The sequence below is a fragment of the Somniosus microcephalus genome, chromosome 4 (genome assembly GCF_052327205.1).
Source record: "Somniosus microcephalus isolate GS21.2 chromosome 4, FLI_Smic_1.0, whole genome shotgun sequence".
In the NCBI taxonomy this organism is placed as follows: Eukaryota; Metazoa; Chordata; class Chondrichthyes; order Squaliformes; family Somniosidae; genus Somniosus; species Somniosus microcephalus.
Window position 1 is genome coordinate 157,292,878 of NC_140990.1, and position 20,621 is coordinate 157,313,498.

The 20,621-nt window shown below is 47.5% G+C and overlaps 1 protein-coding gene across 5 annotated transcripts in view; it reads left to right on the forward strand.

Moving 5' to 3' along the window:
• Window positions 1–20,621, forward strand: part of LOC147119946 (islet cell autoantigen 1-like protein) — a 179,320-nt gene that overhangs the window by 14,444 nt on the left and 144,255 nt on the right. For 4 of the 5 annotated variants that reach the window (XM_085985392.1, XM_085985393.1, XM_085985391.1 and 1 more), the window contains exons 2-3: window positions 7,003–7,045; window positions 8,705–8,873. In XM_085985392.1, the coding sequence (XP_085841518.1) occupies window positions 7,029–7,045; window positions 8,705–8,873 (186 nt within the window). In that variant the 5' untranslated portion in view covers window positions 7,003–7,028. Of the gene's footprint in view, window positions 1–7,002; window positions 7,046–8,704; window positions 8,878–20,621 lie in introns of those variants that run through there. The other variant, XM_085985395.1, reaches the window with a different exon arrangement.

The window sequence follows — 20,621 nt, forward strand, 5'->3', positions numbered from 1 at the left end:
GGACATCCCAAGGAAACTAATATTGAATCAAGGACAGGGACTCAATAAAATTAATGTCAGTATAATTATAGTAATGAAGAAAATAATGGCACTAAAGAGTGACAAATCCTCAGGACCAGATGGTTTCCATCCCAGGGTTTTAAAGGAAGTAGGTGAGCACATTGCAGATGTCCTAACTATAATCTTCCAAAGTTCTCTCGATTCAGGATTGGAAAATTGTGCACGTCACTCCGCTATTTAAGAATGGCGAGAGGGGGAAACCAGGGAGTTATAGACCAGTTAAGCCTAACATCTGTTGTCAGGAAATTGCTAGAGTCTATAATTAAGGATAGGGTGACTGAACACCTTGAAAATTTTCAGTTGACCAGAGCGAGCCAGCATGGATTTGTGAAAGGTAGGTCATGCCTGACAAACCTGATTGAATTTTTTGAGGAGGTGATTAAAGTAGTGGACAGGGAAATGTCTATGGATGTTATTTATATGGACTTCCAGAAGGCATTTGATAAAGTCCCACATAAGAGACTGTTTTTTAAGGTAGAAGCCCATGGAATTGAGGGCAAATTATTGATCTGTTTAGGAAATTGGCTGAGCAGCAGGAGACAGGCAGAGTAGGGATAGTGGGTGTGGTAAACCACTTTTACTGTTCACTATCGTTACACTATAGTTATCACTGTTAGATCGTTTCCCTATAGTTATCACTGTTCACATTGTTGTATCACTGTACGAGGTCGCCTCTTGTCACGCTGCTATACCTGGGCTGACCACTGCCGACTCCGCCCATGGCTCCACCTACCTGCCCAGGTATAAAGGTGGTCGACTGGCTGGTATTCCTCCTTCTTGGATCCGATCACCCACGAGGGTGGGCTCTGTTATTTAGTCAATAAAAACCTATAGTTACTTTCTTAACTCATCGCTTTTCATTGGACGAATTGATAGGTATATCAATTTTATTGACTAAATTTTAAAATGTCGTCACTTGAGCAGCCAAACAACCAGTCAACGGAGCAGCCAAACGACCAGCCAGACGCCCAGCTACAACAGCCACAGCAGCCGGCTTGGCTGCGAGCCCTCAAACCACCGTACCTGGATCTAAACCCACAAGCAACAAACGCAGCCCTCGACTTCAAACACTGGCTGTGCTGCTTCGAATCCTACCTGGAAGAATCCGGCGTCCCTCAGAGATCCAAACTAAGAGTTCTGACCGCCCAAGCGAGCCCTAAAGTATATGCACTCATCCAGGACATTACTACTTACGAGGCCGCTATCAACCTACTGAAACAGCAGTACCGGAGCCCGGTAAATTCCATGTATGCCAGACACCTCCTAAGATCCCGCCCGCAACAGCCAGGAGAGTCTGTAGCTGAATTTTTACGGGCGCTACGAACACTCGGCAGGGACTGTGACTTTAAAGCAGTATCGGCTGCTGAAAACACTGAAGATAACATCCGTGATGCCTTCGTGAAAGGCCTTCGGTCCGACTACTCACGGCAGAGACTGCTGGAATCAAAGGACCTCGACCTGAACACAGCTGCAGCCTTGGCCTACTCCCTAGAAGTGACCCAGCGGGACCTCGAGGTGTATTCCAGGTACAGTTCGCGACTCTGGGACTCGGGCCCGACCCCGACCGCAATACCCCTCGTAGCGCCGCCCCCGGGACCTACCTCCGCGTCGGCGTCCTGGACCCGATCGGGACCGCCATCCCCGGTACCGGCTGCGACTTCGGACCCCCGCGACCGGGCCGCCGGCTGCTTCTTCTGTGGGCAGGCGAAACACCCGAGGTCGCGCTGCCCAGCCAAAAACGCGACGTGCTCCAGCTGCCTGAAGAAAGGCCACTTCGCGAAGGCCTGCAGAGGGAGAGCAGCAGAGGCCAGCAGTGCCTCATGCGAACTGTGGGGGCGGCCATCTTCTATCAAGGCCACAGATGAGCAATGGGGGTGGCCATCTTTGATCCAGGCAACCGACGCCAGCAGTGCCTCATGTGGGTTGTGGGGGCAGCCATCTTCTCCACCATTTTGCCCCACCTCGTGGGCGCCTCCATTTTACCCACCACGCTCGACCGCCACCTTACCTCCAGACCTGACGACCGCTTCACCTACAGACTACAGCAACCCGCTCAGCCACACACTAGCCTCCGTCACACTAGACCAGCTGTCCAAGTCAATGATGGACATCAAAGTAGACGGCCACGCCACGACCTGCCTGTTCGACAGCGGAAGCACAGAGAGCTTCATACATCCAGACACGGTGAGCCACTACTCCCTCACTGTCCAGCCAACGCGCAACCGGATATCGATGGCATCGAGGTCCCACGCCACAGACATCAGCGGCTACTGTGTTGTGACCCTGTCGGTTAAGGGCACGGAGTATAAAAACTTTAAACTCCTCGTCCTGCCCCAGCTATGCGCTGCCGTCCTACTAGGGCTGGATTTTCAATCCCACCTCCAAAGCGTCACTCTAGCATACGGTGGACCCCTCCCCCCGCTCACAGTCGACAACCAGCAGCCTTTAAATCGCCCACCGCGTAACACCTGCGGCCTATCCACCCTCAAGGTCCCGCCACCTTCCCTGTTCGCTAACCTCACCCCCGAATTATGCGGACAAAGCCAGACCCCTCATGAAGTCCACCTCCTTCCCCCTTACGGAAGAAGCGCGCGCGGCCTTCTCCCTCATCAGGGGAGACATTGCTAAGGCCACTATGCACGCAGTGGATGAGTCCATCCCCTTCCAAGTGGAGAGCGATGCATCCGACTTCGCCCTAGCCGCTACCCTCAACCAGGAGGGGAGACCGGTGGCCTTCTTCTCAAGGACCCTACAGGGCCCTGAGATCCGACACTCTTCGGTCGAGAAGGAGGCCCAGGCGATTGTGGAGGCGGTACGCCGCTGGAGGCATTACCTCGCAGGCAAGCGATTTACCCTCCTCACCGACCAGCGTTCGGTCGCTTTTATGTTTAATAACAAGCTGAGGGGTAAAATCAAGAACGACAAGATCTTGAGGTGGAGAATCGAGCTATCCACCTACGATTATGATATCTTGTACCGGCCTGGTAAGCTGAACGAACCCCCTGACGCTCTATCGCGAATTACATGCGCCAGCGCGCAAATTGATAGACTTCAGACCCTCCACAACGACCTCTGCCACCCCGGGGTCACCAGGCTTTACCACTTCATTAAGGCCCGCAACCTGACCTACTCCATCGAGGAGGTCAGGACCATGACCAGGAACTGCCAGACCTGTGCCGAGTGCAAACCGCACTTCTTTAGGCCGGACAGAGCAAGCCTGATCAAGGCCACCCGCCCCTTCGAGCGCTTGAGCATCGATTTTAAGGGGCCCCTCCCGTCCTCTGACCGTAATGTGTACTTCCTCAACATTGTTGATGAGTACTCCCGTTTCCCCTTTGCCTTCCCCTGCCCAGACATGACCAGCACCACGGTCGTTAAATGCCTGAACGACCTCTTTGCCTTGTTCGGGTTCCCAAACTATATACATAGTGACCGGGGCGCCTCCTTCATGAGCGAGGAACTCCGTCAGTTCCTACTAGCGAGAGGCATCGCCACTAGCAGGACCACCAGCTACAACCCCCGAGGGAACGGCCAGGTGGAAAGAGAGAACGCGACGGTATGGAAGGCCGTCCTCTTAGCCTTAAAGTCTAAGGGCCTCCCAACCTCTCGCTGGCAGGAGGTCCTCCCGGCGGCGCTGCATTCCACCCGGTCACTACTTTGCACTGCCGTTAACGCCACCCCCCATGAACGAATGTTTGTTTTCCCCAGGAAGTCGACTACGGGAACCACGCTACCAACCTGGCTGACCTCTCCGGGGCCTGTCTTGCTGCGAAAGCACGTGAGGGCCCATAAAACGGACCCCCTGGTCGAGAGGGTGAACCTCCTGCACGCCAACCCCCAGTACGCCTACGTGGCATACCCAGACGGGCGGGAGGACACAGTCTCCTTACGAGACCTCGCACCCTCGGGCACTCCGGAGACACCACCGCCACCACCCCCCCAATTCCAGCCCAGGTAGACGGTACGCCGGAACCCCAAGAGCCTTCGCCTACCTCGCAGACGCCAGCATTAACACCGGAGAACGCAACACCGCCGCTGCGACGATCAGACAGGCTTACGAGGCCTCCGGACAGACTGACATACCAGAACTGGTAGTACACTTCACCCCGCCGGACTCAAATCTAAACAAGGGGTGAATGTGGTAAACCACTTTTACCGTTCACTATCGTTACACTATAGTTATCACTGTTATATCGTTACTCTATGGTTAGCACTGTTCACATTGTTGTATCACTGTACGAGGTCGCCTCTTGTCACGCTGCTATACCTGGGCTGACCACTGCCGACTCCGCCCATGGCTCCACCTACCTGCCCAGGTATAAAGGTGGTCGACTGGCTGGTATTCCTCCTTCTTGGATCCGATCACCCACGAGGGTGGGCTCTGTTATTTAGTCAATAAAAACCTATAGTTACTTTCTTAACTCGTCGCTTTTCATTGGACGAATTGATAGGTATATCAGTGGGTAGGTACTCAAATTGGCAGGACGTGACTAGTGGTGTCTCGCAGGGATCTGTGTTGGGGCATCAACTATTCACAATATTTATTAACGACTTGGATGACAGCATAGAAAGTCATTTATCCAAATTTGCCGATAACACAAAGATAGGCAGCATTGTAGGCAGTGTAGATGAAAGCATTAAAATTACAAAGGGATATTGATAGATTAAGTAAATGGGCAAAACTGTGGCAAATGGGTTTCAATGTAGGCAAATGTGAGGTCATCCATTTTGGACCTAAAAAGGATAGAACAGAGTACTTTCTAAATGGTGAGAGGCTAAAAACAGTGGAGGTCCAAAGAGACTTGGGGGGTCCAGGTACATAGATCATTAAAATGTCAGGAACAGGTACAAAAATAATCAAAAAGGCTAGAATACAAGGGGTTAGAAGTTATGCTATAGCTGTACAAAACCCTGGTTAGACCACACCTGGAGTACTGTGAGCAGTTCTGGGCACCACACCTTAGGAAGAATATATTAGCCTTGGAGGGAGTGCAGCGTAGGTTTACCAGAATGATACCCGGAGTTCAAGGGTTAAGTTATGAGGAGATTACACTAATTAGGGTTGTATTCCCTAGAATTTAGAAGGTTAAGGGGTGATCTGATCAAAATTTTCAAGATATTGAGGGGAACAGATAGGGTAGATAGAGAGAAACTATTTCTGCTGGTTGGGGATTCTAGGACGAGGGGGCATAGTCTAAAAATTAGAGCCAGAGATTTCAGGAGTGAAATTAGGAAACATGTCTACACAAAGGGTGGCAGAAGTTTGGAACTCTCTTCCGCAAACGGCAATTGATGCTAGATCAATTGTTAATTTTAAATCGCAGATTGACAGCTTTTTGTTAACCAAAGGTATTAAGGGATATGGACCAAAGGCGGGTATATGAAGTTAGGTTGCAGATCAGCCATGATCTCATTGAATGGCGGAACAGGCTCGAGGGGCTCAATGGCCTACTCCTGTTCCTAAAGGGAGTGGGGGTTGCATAAGAGGCCAGTGTTGGAGGGCTGTAGGGCTGGAGAAGGTTGCAGAGCTATGGAGGGGTGAAACCATGGAGAGATTTAACATGAGGATGAGAATTTTAAAACCTCTGACAGTGTGCCCAAGGACAGGAGATAGTGATATTTTGCCAAATATGCAAGCAAACCTACGTCCTGTTACTGTGGAATAGTGCAGTGATATGCCAACACTGAGCGACTGGAATTTGACTGATATAATGAGTCAGTGTGTGAGAAAACCGTGATCAAAGTGAAGCTACTATATTAAAATACTTTATTGTGAATATATTCTTTTTCCAATTTCCTCCCCTCCTTTCCTTTGGCATTGACTCGTGCTGGGTAAATTTCCATAGGCGCCAGCAGCTGTTTACTACCTCACCACGTGTGGGAGCCCAAAGAATGAGTGTGAGTCAGTTATTTAATTGGAAGGGGGCATCGCACCTGATCCTGTCCACACACATTACCTGGCTAATTTGCTTTCCTCCCTGCCCTCCTCAGCTCACAAATGCTGAGGCCAATTTAACACCCTTCCCACTGCCCTGGCTGAGAACAACTCATTGAGCACAGATTCGGGATTGAACCTGGAATCTTCCTTGAAGGAGGGACCTCCTCTGCAGCAGTCATGCAATGTTTTCTATTTAATGAGCTGTCGTATGCTGTAATCTAATTTGATTTCATGCATGCAAATATCAGCCGTGTCTCAGTGGGTAGCACTCTCTCGCCTCGGAGTCAGAAGGTTGTGGGTTCAAGTCCCACTCTAGGGATTAGAGCATGTAAAGCTAGGCTGACACTTCAGTGCAGTACTGAGGGAGTGCTGCACTGTCGGAGCTGCTGTCTTTCAGATGAGACGTTAAACCGAGGCTCCGTCTGTTCTTTTCAGGTGGATGTGAAAGACCCTCTGGCACTATTTCAAAGAAGAGCAGGGGAGTTATCCCCGGTGTCCTGGCCAATGTTTATCCCTCAATCAACATTACTAAAAAAACAGATTAGCTGGTCATTTATCACATTGCTGTTTGTGGGAGCTTACTGTGCTGAAATTGGCTGCCGTGTTTTCCACATTACAACAACAGTGACTACACTTCAAAAAGTACTTGGCTCAAACTCATTGGCTGTAAAGCACTTTGGGACGTCCGATGGTCATGAAAGGCACTATATAAATGCTTGTCCTTTTAATTATATCAGTTTGATGGGATGCTTCTTACCGATGGCAAAGTCCGATTGATTTGTAATTTCGCATGCCCATTGTACTGAAATCCCAGTGACAACATGATTATTGTTTCCTTGTTAGACAATGACTACACTTCAGAAAAGTACTTTATTGGCTGTGAAGCGCTTTGGGATGCCCTGAGGTTGTGCAAAAGGCGCTGTATAAATGCAAGTCTTTCTTTTGTTAATTATTCTGAGATTGAAAAGTCTGGATCTAATTGCTTCTGTTGATTCTCTGTTTAGGTTGCTCACAACAGGAACAGTACGCCATGGACAGTCAGCAGGGGTAAGCATTTATTAGTGCAACAGTAGTAATATCAGATGGCACTCTGATACTGTACCTAGAGGGCCCCGGATACATGCAAGTGCGTTACCAGGCCGTTACTCAGTTCCAGGTTTGAAATGATGTCACCAGGGCAAGGCTCAGTTACCGTCTGAGCTCGCATTTGTGACTTAAGTTCACTGATCAGGTTTCTGTGGTTTGTAGTGTTCTCCAAACTGGGCACGCGGAGGGACATAAGAATGACTGAGTAGATTTGACCTCCCCGCAGCCATGCAGTGGAGATAGGGGAGAATGGAGCCTGCATCTTGTCACTGTGCACTGGTGAACAAAGGTGTTCCTCAATCCGTCAATCACTGAGCAAAAACACTGCTATATGCACTCATTTACAGCAGTGGTTTAGCTCTGTGATCTCTGGGTCACTCCTAGAATGATTTCACTTTGATGCTGTGCATGCCTCGGTTCTCCTCCCTCCAGCCTGCTGGCTGATGGGCAGTCACATTCTCAACTGTATCTCTTCTGGGTGTTCTCCAACCTTTCTGCTCCTCTGCACATCTGTCCTGTAGTCCATTCCGCTCTCATTCCTGCTGCTCTTTTGCCTGCCACTGCTGTGTTTTCTAGTTTTTTTTTTTTAAGTTCTCCAATGGGAACAGAGAGTTCTATATTCCCAGGTTGGGTTCCAAATAATCCAGACCTCAGATTCACTGCAGTGGTAGTTATCATCAGTGAACCAGCCATTTGACCTCCAAGCAATGAAGGACACCAAAAAATGTCTGCATATCTTTATCCAGCATAAACAGTGAATTATCAAATCAACATTATGTCACAGATAACTGTTTATAGGTTGTAAAAAGACCTTCAGGTCCCCGGACCCTCCCCTAGCCATACCAGGAGTTCCAGAGCGCGCTCGAAAGGGACCCCTGCCCCAGCACTGTTGGGAAATGGCCTTGAAGAAGATGGTTGAAGAGGACCTTGACCTATAGATGCCGATCCTGAGAAATCTTCCCCTGTAGCACTTGAATGTCCCAGTTCCCCCAGTGATCAGACCATAGGCACTGTTCCATCACTCAGTCATTCCTCCTGGAATCTGTGCGTATTCCCATCCTGAACTGAGGACGAGCACAGTTAAATGCCTCTTCTCCACCAGGTGAGACAGTGAACACCTCAACCAGAAAGACACCTTGTACAAGAACAGAAATCTGTCCCCACAAATGAAAACAACCCTTCCCCAATTTATTATTACATGTACATCCATCACTGGCGATTGGGGAGGAAGCTAAACAACTTTTAAATTGAAAGGCCTGAAATAATCTATTCTGGAAATTGAATCAAATAACAGATAAATGATATCTGGTGGTACGTTCCAATCAAAGGGTTCAGAAGACTGCAGTTGGACTTCTGCCTCTGCTATGCGTCTAGTATATATTGTACATTTATACAGAGATTGAAAAACAGTTTTGATAGTGGTGACTGCTCCTCATTATTGTTGGTTGGTGCATTGTGAATTTAATGTCGGGCCCAGCATGATATTGGGATATTTGAGGTTGTGGATTATAGCAGGGTTCACCAACCTCCACATGACACTGTCTAGAACCTGTCAGTGGGGAAAACAAAATGTACTTTGGGGTTACTGAAGCAACTAGTGACTGGCTGTTTTGTCACTAGGTATTCTGGAGAGATGTTTAACCGACATGTTCTCGACAATGACAAGTCGATGGTGAGCCAGATGCAGAAGAAATACTGGAAGACAAAGCAGGTGTTCATCAAAGCAACGGGGAAGAAGGAGGACGCGCATGTGGTGGCGTCTGACGCAGATTTGGATGGAAAGTTGGAAGTAGGTGTGCAAATCTGACCACTCTCGGTGCTAACACTCAGATTTCAATAAAACGTACTGGCAAACGTGGACACAGTAATTAAAATTGTATACATGAACTGTCAAAAATACCCAGCAGCACAGCTATAAATTGTATACTTCCACATTTAGGCTGTGTGTGGAGATAGTTAACCTAGATAACACTAAGGTGAAGTAATAGTGATTACAGGTCTATCATTGGTAGGAGAAATTTGAGGTGATGATGTAAGCATATGACACAAAAAGTGTATTGGCACAATACTAGTGCATTGAGGAAGTGTTCTTTTCCAAAGGTTTATTGGTACCAATGTGCTAAATTAAATCTAGTGGCAATATTGATCTCCTCCCATTGTGTCAGCAGTGACTATAGGCTTTAAGCTGAGAGGTACAACAAATCTTGCCCTTTACTGAATGAAAAGGAAAATGCTGGCGGGTATGACAGCATCTGAGAAAAGATGTTCGTGTTTTGAGTGGAGACCTTTGGTGAGAGCTAAAGGGGCCACAAACTGAAACATTCACCTGTCCTTTCTCTCTTCAGATGCTGACAGACCTGCTGTGTTTTCAATATTTTCTGTTTTCTTTTTAGTTTTCCAACCTTTGCCGTTTATTTTATCTCTAACCTTGATCGATTAGTCTTTACCCACTGAGGACTGTGGTAGCAGTTTTGCAGTAAATAAAAATTGTACAGCGAAATCTAGATTTAATCTTTGGGGTTTAGTTTTGCCTCAACAGGTGTTGGGGGGAAGCAACTCCAGGCAGACTGGGTAACATCTCGGTGACTTTGCAAATGCGCATCCATGTGCCAGAAAATTACATGCCTTCGCTGTACATGTGTCTGATTAAAAAGAATCGTAGCATCATAGAATAATGGACACAACTGCTGCCAACAAAATTAAGTCGTTGCGCATGCGCAGTTAAAGTTTTTTTGGTTGTTCACTAACTGGGGAAAAGAGATTGCTGAACTGAGCCGTGTCAGGAAAAGAAAAGAAAAATTAAAAGTTGAATTTGTGTTTCTATCTGCTTATGAAAGGTAACATTAAAAAAAAAAAAATCCGAGTTAAATAAAAGTTAAAAATTCAATGTTTTTCTTTTTTTTTTATAAAGCCACAGATTTCTGTGTCTTAATGCATTCCAGAGAGAGAGAGCTCTTCATCTCTGTGAATCAGAGAGTCGATGACCGAAGGGGAGGCTCCTGCGCCAGCGAAACTCAGCAAACGTCCATTTTTATTATTTTTCTTCTCCTTTCCCTTCCTTATTATTTTTCTTCGCCTTGATTTATGTGCAGAAGGTTCGTAGGCAGCAGTCACTCTGTAGAATAATACAGCACAGAAGGAGGCCACTCCGCCCATTGTACCTGTGCCGGCTCTTTGGTAGAGCTGTCCAATTAATCCCACTCCCCTGTGCCCATACCACAGAGCTGAGTAACAGTCCACACCCACCTGGAGTCCAGTATGGCTCATCTTACTCCGCATACCAACCTCCAGTATTACGCCAGATCCCGACTGAGGCAGGGAAGCAGGAACTACCAGCATATGGAGTCCCTGACTCCCTGATGTTATTGGCCTTGTAAGAGGTGGGTGGAGGTTTGGCCCTTAAGGCTGAATGGAAACTCCTGGAATTGGTGGGAACCTTGTGTACCCAAATCCTTGTCATTTTCCAGTAGGTTCCGCTGGAGTTAAGCTGGGAGTCCAGTGGAGGCCTGAGGAAATTCAGGCCCTACATGCCTTAAGCTTAACTTAATAGGTCTGGTAATATAGTGGTTATGGTCCTGGACTAGAGGCAGAGGTTAGGAGTTCATATCATACCATGGAAAGTGTATGAAATTGAACTCTATAAATCTGGCAATTTGTGGGCTAGCACCATAAAAAATGAGCATGAAAGCTGCAGGTTTGTTGTAAAAACCCAACTGGTTCACTAGTGTCCTTCAGGGAATGGAAATTGTCACTCCTATCTGGTCTGGCCTACACTTGACTCAAGTCCAACACTATGTGGTTAACTCTTAATGCCCTCGGGGGCAGCTAGGGATGGGCAATAAATACAGCCTTGCCAGCGTTGTCCTTTCCCAAAAATGAGGTTTTAAAAAAAAAAGCCAAACTTTAGAAGATCATTCCCTTCTGCTTCATTCCTGGGATGTGGGCGTCGCTGGCAAGGCCAGCATTTATTGCCCATCCCTAATTGCCCTTGAGAAGGTGGTAGTGAGCTGTCTTGAACCGCTGCAGTCCGTGTGGTGAAAGTACTCCCACAGTGCTGTTAGGGAGAGAGTTCCAGGATTTTGACCCAGTGACGACAAAGGATCGCCAATATATTTCCCAAGTCAGATGATGTGTGACTTGGAGGTGGTGGTGTTCCCATATGCCTGCTGCCCTTGTCCTTCTCGGTGGCAGAAGTTGTGGGTTTGGTAGGTGCTGTCAAAGAATCCTTGGCGAGTTGCTGCAGTGCATCTTGTAGATGGTGCACCAGTACAGCGCAGATTCACCAGAATGATACCGGGGCTAAAAGGGTTAAATTATGAGGACAGATTGGATAGACTAGGCTTGTATTCCCCTGAATATAGAAGATGATTATGGAGTGATCTAATTGAGGTGTTTATGATGATTAAAGGATTTGATAGGGTAGATAGAGCAAAACTATTTCCTCTCGTGGGGGAACCCAGAACAAGGGGACCTAACTAATGTTCCCTTTAGCTCTGGAGCTCCCGCGCAGAAGGCTCACCAGCTTTTAAATGGGAAAAACCATGCATTGGTGGTATTTTGAATAGACTATGCACCCAAAAAATAAAATTAAAGGGAACATTGGGAATAACCTTAAAATTAGAGCTTGGCTGATTGATAGATTTTTGTTAAACAAGAGTAATAAGGGTTACGGAACCAAGGCAGGTAGATGGAGTTAAGATATAGATCAGCCATGATCTAATTGAATGGCGGAACAGACTCGAGGGACTGACTGGCCTACTCCTGTTCCATCTTTATGGCCTTTCAAACTGGGACTATCACTTTGTGAACAGTTTTGTCATGAACCTACACCCAATAGGAACTGGGTTAATATTTGTAAAGTCCACACCTCAATAATACACGGACTTCGGGAGAACAGTTTAACAGGTACTTTACTGAACAAGAGGCAGCTTGAAACTGAAACTACAGAAGCCTGCTAGGGCCTTTTATACTGGGGTGGTCACTGCTGTTACTGCAGTCTAAGACCAGTTATTCCCTTAAAGGTACATACACAACAATTCCTCCCCTTTTAGATAAACAGTACATAACATTCATTTAACAACTAAATAATAACTAATTACAATTACAATTTTCTCAGTAATATATACATCAACTGAAATAGTCATTTATAAGTTCAGTCTTTGAGGAGGCTTCCTGATCCGGACTGGATAGCGCCTTTCTCGAGTATCCTGTTCTGGCGGTGGAGTCAATTCTGGCTCATTGTCATTGGTTGGTTCGTCAGCTTCCAATACCCCTGCTTCTGAGGTAGACGCAATCTGTACTTCGGGCTCATTACCAGGTGCACATGCTTGTGGTACAGGTTTGGCTTGTTCCTGTGACTCTAGAATCTGGTCAGCATGGCGTCTCACGATGCTCTCTCCAACGTCCACTGTGTACATTAGTGGTCCCTGCTGTGTGCATATCGTGCCTGGCTGCCATTTTTCTGTTCGGTAGTCGCGGGCCAAGACTGGTTGCCCTATCTTGAAGCTCCTGGTTGGCTTCTCATTTATGTGCTGGAACTGCTTATCCTCAACATCTCGTCTTATGTTTGGTTTGAGCAAATCCAAGCGACATCTTGGTCTCCGGTTGAAAAACAGTACGGCTGGAGTTTGGTTGGTTACTGCATGTAAGCAAACAGGAAGTTATCCACCTTGTGTTGCAGTGGTATGTCGTCATTATACATTGCCTTTATGGCCTTTTTAAAGGTCTGAACAAACCTCTCAGCCAATCCATTTGTGGCTGGATGATATGGGGCAGATGTGTAATGTTTCACCCCATTATTCTTCAGGAACCTCTGGAAATCCTCAGACACAAACTGTGGGCCATTGTCGGAACAGATCTGTTCTGGCAACCCATTCCTGGCGAAGATGGTCCTTAGGACTGCAATAGTTTTCTCCGTGGTGGTGGAGGACATTTTAATGACCTCTGGCCATTTCGAATGGGCGTCCACAGCGATTAGAAACATTGAGTCCATAAATGGACCAGCGAAATCAATGTGTACCCGTTGCCATGGAGATGAGGGCCACTCCCATGGATGTAGCGGGGCCTGTGGTGGAGCGTTTTGGACCTTCTGGCATCCTGTGCATCTCTTGGTCACATCCTCGATTTGTTTATCGATTCCCGGCCACCACACAAACGCCCTGGCTAGGCTCTTCATTTTTACCCCTCCCAGATGACCCTCGTGAAGCTCATTGAGTACTCTATCTCTCAACTTGGGTGGAATTACCACTCGGGATCCACACATCAAGGTTCCCCGGCACACTGACAGCTGTTGCCTCCTTGGCGAGAATGCTGGCAACAGTGAGTCGCCATATGCTGGCCATCCCTTCACCGTCAAATCATAGACCCGAGAGAGTGTCGGGTCATTTCGGGTTTCCTTCTCAATACTTGCGTTTGTAACAGGCAAACATTCGACTATGGTCGCATGGAATATCTCCACCGGGTCCACTGCAGGTGCTTCTTCCGCCGTAGGCAACGGTAGGCGCGACAGCCCATCAGCGTTTCCATGTTGTTTCGTACCTTTGTACTCTATGTCATACTGATGTGCCCCTAGAAAAAGTGACCATCTTTGCAGCCGTTGCGCCGTCATCACCGGAACGCCCTTCTTTGGGTTAAAAATTGAGACCAGGGGTTGATGATCAGTCTGTAGGGTGAATTTCTGCCCGTGCAGATAGTGATTGAACTTCTTCACCCCCCCACACCAGGCTGAGGGCCTCCCTGTCAATCTGGGCATAGTTACGCTCGGCTGAGGTTAGCGAGCGCGATGCAAAGGCTATTGGCCTCTCTGAACCGTCACGGAATTTGTGTGACAGCACCGCTCCAATGCCGTAAGGTGACTCATCACATGCCAACCGAATCGGTAGTGTTGGGTTGTAGTGGGCCAATACTTCTTTTGAAGTGATTTGGCATTTACATTCCTGAAAGGCACGCTTACACTCATCACTCCATTTCCATGTTACACCAGTTTGAAGGAGGGCGTTCAGTGGGTGCAGAATTGTAGATAAATTCGGCAAGAACTTATGGTAGTAGTTCACCAACCCGAGGAACGACCTCAGTTGCGACACATTTTCTGGTGCTGGAGCCTTGACTACAGCCTCAATCTTGTCCGGCGACTTATGCAACCCTTCCTCATCAATCATGTGGCCACAATACGAGATTTGTCTCCTGAAGAACTCGCATTTGGGATGGTTGGCTCGTAGCCCATATTCCTGCAATCTCGTGAGCACCTGTTCCAGGTTGGCAAGGTGTTCATTGTCATTTTCGCCCGTAACCAGGATGTCGTCCAAATAACACTGGGTCCCCGGGATCCCTTGCAGGACTTGTTCCATTGCCCTCTGCCACATAGCCGGGGCCGATGCTACCCCAAATACCAGTCGATTGTATTGGTAAAGGCCTTTGTGAGTGTTTATCGTGAGGTATTTCCTAGATGCTGCTTCCACCTCCATTTGTAAATACGCTTGAGCCAGGTCAATCTTTGTAAAACGTTTCCCTCCAGATAGTGAGGCGAAAATATCTTCTATCTGCGGAAGCGGATACTGTACTGTGTGCAGGACTGGGTTCACAGTCACCTTGAAGTCCCCACAGATGCGAACCTTCCTTGGCTCCCCAGGCGTGCTGCTCAGTGCTTTCTTCATTACAGGAACGATGGGTGTGGCCCACTCGCTCCAGTCCACCTTAGACAGCACCCCCGAACGCTCCAGACTCTCCAGTTCAGCTTCCACAGCTGGGCGTATCACGTATGGCACCGGTCTGGCCTTGAAAAATTTGGGGGTTGCGTTATCCTCAATCTTTATGGTTGCCTTTACTCCTTTTAGAGTCCCAAGTCCTTGTTGGAACACCTCTTCCGCGTCAGATAGAATTTGTGACAGACGTCCAGGTGCGACGTCATCATCTTTTTTGTCAGTCACAGTTAGTGCCAGAATGGAATGCCAATCCAATTGTAGTCTTCGGATCCATTCACATCCCAATAATGGTCGTCCACCATCTCGTAGTATATACCTGTATAGTTTCTGTGTTTCCTTTCTGCTATATTCAACTGGCACCCTTATTTTTCCTCTGGGGTAGACCTTTTGCCCATGTATGTCTTCAATACAATGGACGTGTCCTTTAAGGGTATGTGTGAGAATAGCCGCTCATAGTCTCGTCGATTCATGACAGTTAGGGCTGATCCTGTGTCCAATTCCATCTTCAATGGGGACCCTGCTATCATGAGGGTGACCCAAATGGTTCGGTGATCTTCTTTTGCGATCACGTTGTGTAACTTTAAACAACTTAGTCGCCTGCTCCCGGAGTCCTTATCACTCTCCTGATCTTCTGAACTATCTGTCAGTTTCTTTACTTTCCTGTACTGTTCCTTAGTAGTTCTTGTCGTGTTGGTCTTCTTTCCCGACCTGCAGACTCTTGCTATATGTCCCATTTTCCCGCATTGCCTGCATATTTTGTCTTTAAACCAGCAGTCCTTCTGCTCGTGGGTTGTTCTGCCGCAGCGATAGCACTTTTCGGCTCCATACGCCATTTCGTTAGCGCTGTATTCTTGTGGTTTCTGTTGTATTTCCGCAGCTCCCCGTGCTGCTGCTTCGTAGGATACTGCCACGCTGAAAGCCTGTTCTAGCGTCAGGTCCTTTTTTGAAAGTAGTCGTTTCTGGGTTCCTTCACTCTGGAGCCCGCAGACAAACTTATCCCGTAAGGTGTCTGCCAGTCCTGCTCCGAACTGGCAGTGCTTCGATAACTTGCGTAGTTCTGTAAGATAGTCAGCATTGCTCTCATCTTTGTGCTGGTTTCTTTTATGGAACTTGAATCTTTCTGCTATCAGCAGTGGTGCAGGGCTTAGATGTTCCTGTAAGATATGAACAATCTCCTCAAAACTTTTCTCCATTGGTTTAGCTGGGGTAATTAAATTCCGCAATAGGCCGTACGCACTCGCACCCATCAGATTTAATAATACCGACGCCCTCTTTCCATCAGCCACCTCATTTGCCTTGCAGTACACTTCAATTCTTTCCACATACGTGGTCCAGTCTTCTACCTCGTTGTCGAAAGCAGTGATACTGCCACTTTTCGGCATCTTGGGCGATTTAAAATGGCGCCTCCCGTGCTTTTGCTTCTTCCCCAACGGGATAAAATGGCGCCTCCCGCGCTTTTGCTTCTTCCCCTTACTGCCACGCTGCTCCTAGCGTTCTACGGGGTAATGGCGACGACCCGCAGCTTCGGCGTGTCTCGCTTTCCTTCTCCTCCCCCCCCCCCCCCCGTTTAGTTTCCGCTGTCCTGTTCTCGAGCACCGACCGCGCCCTGTGCGCTCCACCCTCTCTTGTTTTCTTTTCCCGGTGACGCTGCGTGGCCCGATTTGTAGAGCCGCTCGATCGAGCTTGAGCCCGCCGCAGTCCGGAAGGGTCAGCGCGCTACCTGCTACCAGCACGATTCGCTGGAACCACAGTCTCTCCCGCAATTCTCCAAACACCGATGGATTCTTTGGGCGGTTGCCCTCGGTCGACGCCCGTTGCTCAGACTACGACCTTCCAGGACCTTCCTTTCAGGCGAGATCCCCGTGAGATGATGCCACACTGCAGGTGAGTTCGAACTTACTCGTCGCCACTGTTAAGTCCACACCTCAATAATACACGGACTTTGGGAGAACAGTTTAACAGATACTTTACTTAACAAGAGGCAGCTTGAAACTGAAACTACAGAAGCCTGCTAGGGCCTTTTATACAGGGGTGGTCACTGCCGGTACTGCAGTCTAAGACCAGTTATTCCCTTAAAGGTACATGCACAACAATATTGTTCCATACTTATTGCATATCTCACACAGGAGAGGGAGAATGACTTTCACACAATTGGTCACTGCACTGCCCAGTCTTTAAATAGTTCTTTTTTGAGAAGTAGCTGCTCTTAGTTAGCTGTGGCTCAGTGGGTAGCACTTTCACCTGTGAGTCAGAAGGTTGTGGGTTCAAGTCCCACTCCAGGTACTTGAACTCAAATTCTAGGCTAACACCCCAGTGCAGTGCTGAGGGGAGTGCTGCACAGTCGGAGGTACCGTATTTCTGATGAGACTTTAAACTGAGGCCACGTCTGCGTTCTCAGGTGAATGTGAAAGATCCCATGGCACTATTTCGAGGAAGAGCTGGGGAGTTATCCCCAGCGTCCTGGCAAATATTTATCCCTCAACCAACATAATTAAAGCAGATTTTCTGGTCATTTATCCCATTGCTGTTTGTGGGATCTGGCTGTGTGCAAATTGGCTGCTTGTTTCCTATATTACAGCAGTGACTACACTTCAAAATAGTACTTCATTGGCTGTAAAGGGCTTTAGGACGTCCTGAGGTCGTGCAAGGCGCTATACAAATGCAAGTTCTTTATTTTCTTTCTTTACAAATGATCATTCCAGGTAACTGGATAGGGCACTGGGTTTTACTCTGGCTTTTCACCTCTGGGACCTGGATTTCACAGACCAGATGGAAGTCTCCTGTCTGCAGGCTGTAAAGGTCTTTTGTGGAATGAACATATACGAACAATGACAGACAGATAACAACCCTCTGGTCCATTGAGCCTGTCCCACACAATTGTGATACCTTGTGTATTACAATATATATACTCCCCACCCCACTGGGTGAGGTGAAAAAACAGATAAAAAAAACCCGGCCCAATTTAGGGGAAAAAATCTGGAAAATTCCTCTCCGACCCATCGAGGCGATCGAGATTAGTCCAGGAGCTCACTCTGGCCCTGAATTCCCTACAGTACCTACCTTCTGTAAGAGCTGATCTCTGCTACAGCCAGAAACAGGTCCAGCTCTCGCTTTAGGAATTCAGCAAATCAACATCCACCGCACAAGATGGCAGCCTGTTCCAGAGGTCTACTGTTCTCTGGGGGAAAAGAACTACCTCCTGACCTCTAACCTAAATCTGGCCTTGTACAACTTAAATTTGTGACCCCTGGCCCTGCCTAACCTATTTAATTGGAACAAACTGTCAACTGTCAACACAATCTATTCCTTCACTATCTTATAAACCTCAATCAGATCACCCCATAGTCTACGCTTCTCTAAAGTGTAGAGTCCCAACTCTTTTAGCCTATCTTGATAACCAAGGTGCTTTATACTGAGAATTAGTCTTGTGGCTCCTCCTTTGCACCCTTTCCAAAGCCTCAATATCACCCACCATGTGTGGAGACCAAAACTGGACACAGTATTCCAAGATAGGCCTGGCCAATGTCTTGTACAAGGACAAAATAGCATGCCTTGTCTGCACTCAGTTGTCCTATGAATGTACCCCAGCATCCTATTTGCTCTAGCTATCACTTCATGGCATTGCTCATGTACTTTTAAAGATGTTTGAACTAGAATGCCCAAATCTCTTTCTATCGCCACCTTTAAATGCGTTTCCCTGAAGGGTGTATGAATGTTGAACATTCGCCCGGCCCACAGGCAAACACTGCACTTATCCAAGTTATACATCATTTGCCAGTCAGGAGCCCAATCTCCCATCACATTAAGATCCGCCTGAAGCAGACGAGCTTCATCTACAGTCCTCGCACAGATCTTGGTATCATCTGCAAATTTTCAGATCGTGCTCCCAACACTTGCATCCAGATCATTAATAAAAACAGTAAAGAGCAATGGTCCCAACACTCATCCCTGCAGGACACCACTGGTAACTGGTCTCCAAACAGATCCAAAAACCATCCATAACTACTTTGAGAACTCTGGCTGATTTTTTTTTTCCTCTACCTACCCCAGGAACACTGTGGTCTATTATAGGAACTTCTACATAGAATTACATGGAATCTACAGCACAGAAACAGGGCCATTTGGCCCAACTGGTCTATGCCAGTGTTTATATTCCACATGAGCTTCCTCCCACCCTGCCCCATATCCCCCAGTCCCTTCTCCCTCGCGTATACATCAAGCCTCCTCCTTAAATGAGTCAGTGCGCTCTAATTCAATCACTTCATGTGGCAGCGAGTTCCACATTCTCACCACTCTCTAAAGAAATTCCTCCGAATGTTTTTATTTGATCTGTTAGTAGCTGTCTTGTATTTATGCCCCCTTGTTCTGAACCGACCCACAAATGGAAACAGTTTCTCCACATCCACCCTATCAAACCCCTTCATAATCTTGAAAACCTCCAGTTGGTCTCCTCTTTGTCTTCTCTTTCCCAGAGAAAAGATCCCCAGCCTGCTCAATCTTTCCTGATAGTTACATCCTCTGATGGCATCCTTGTGCATCTTTCTGCACTTCCTCCGGTGCTTCAATATCCTTTTTGTAATATGGAAACAAAACTGCACACAGTAACCCCTGACTAAGTACAGACTGGGGTATTGACCTGGGGCCTTCTGGTCCGCGTGAGCTTAAAAAGTGTCAGTCAGCAACTCTAACCATGAGCATTGTGCAACCTGGAGAGAGTCACAAACCTGTGTCGACGGCTCCCCAAGCTCAGACATGGCTGTTTTTCATCTACAAGACCTCCTGTGTTTTGCCTGGCCACAATCCAGCTCAGGTTAATAAAACGATGTGTTTGGACAACTCTTCTCACGAAGAAAGACCTTGTATTTATACAGCGCCTTTCAAAACAGCAATGTCCCAAAGCATTTCACAGCCAAAGGTGTATTTTGAAGTGTGGTCGTTGGTGTAATTTAGGGACGGCCCCAGGTTCATTCCCCAGTCTGTTCTTAGCTGATCTCAGCCAGGGCAGCTTGACTCAATGCCCTGGGCTAGGCAAAGGAAAAAAAGTAGCCAGATTTCCCACTCCTGATCACTATCCAGTGACTCCTGCTGGGCATTATGTGCGTGTGGTTGTCTGGTGAGGAGAGGGCTGGGCTTCGCTGCGCTTGTCCGCACAGTGGAATAGCCGGACGAGCTGCATTTTGTAGGCTTATATGAAGAATGACCATTTGGATGCTCTATTGGTGAGCTGTTGGTGACTGTAGGACCATCCTCTGGCAAGATTCAGTGCTCTCCGGACAGGAGGGGAGAATATTGGGGGATGAGGGGGAGGGAAATAAAAGAAAGCTCCAGAAGCATTCACCTGGCAATGGCACCAGCTCTAGTGAAATATGTTCTACAGGGAATGAGTGTGTGACAGTGGAAATGTTCAGCTATAGTTTTAAAAATGTGTGTTTTCAGTTTACTTCTAATTGATAGCAGTGCACTACATGTCATTCTGATGCCTGGCATCCAGCGGCTACCACGATTGTTTAGTTGCATCACCCAAGCTAAAAGTGTTCAATTTTCCATTAATTTTAATCTTGCATGCCATTTATTGGGCTTGTAAGAGCTGCCTGCACTTTTAGTTCTCATTTATGGCTGAGGCTTGGTAATTAGATGTGGTTGCACAGTGCACAGAGGTAGTATAGGGTGTGTGTCCTGACTCTTGGCAGATGGCCTGCAGTTAACTATGAAAGTCTGGGGAATGTAAAAGAAATTGTGTGTTGTTGCTACTGGCTACAGACTGCCATTAGCACTGCCCTGGATAGCTTCTCGTAACATGTTTGGGATTCAAATTGACGGGTTACGTCGCAGTGAAG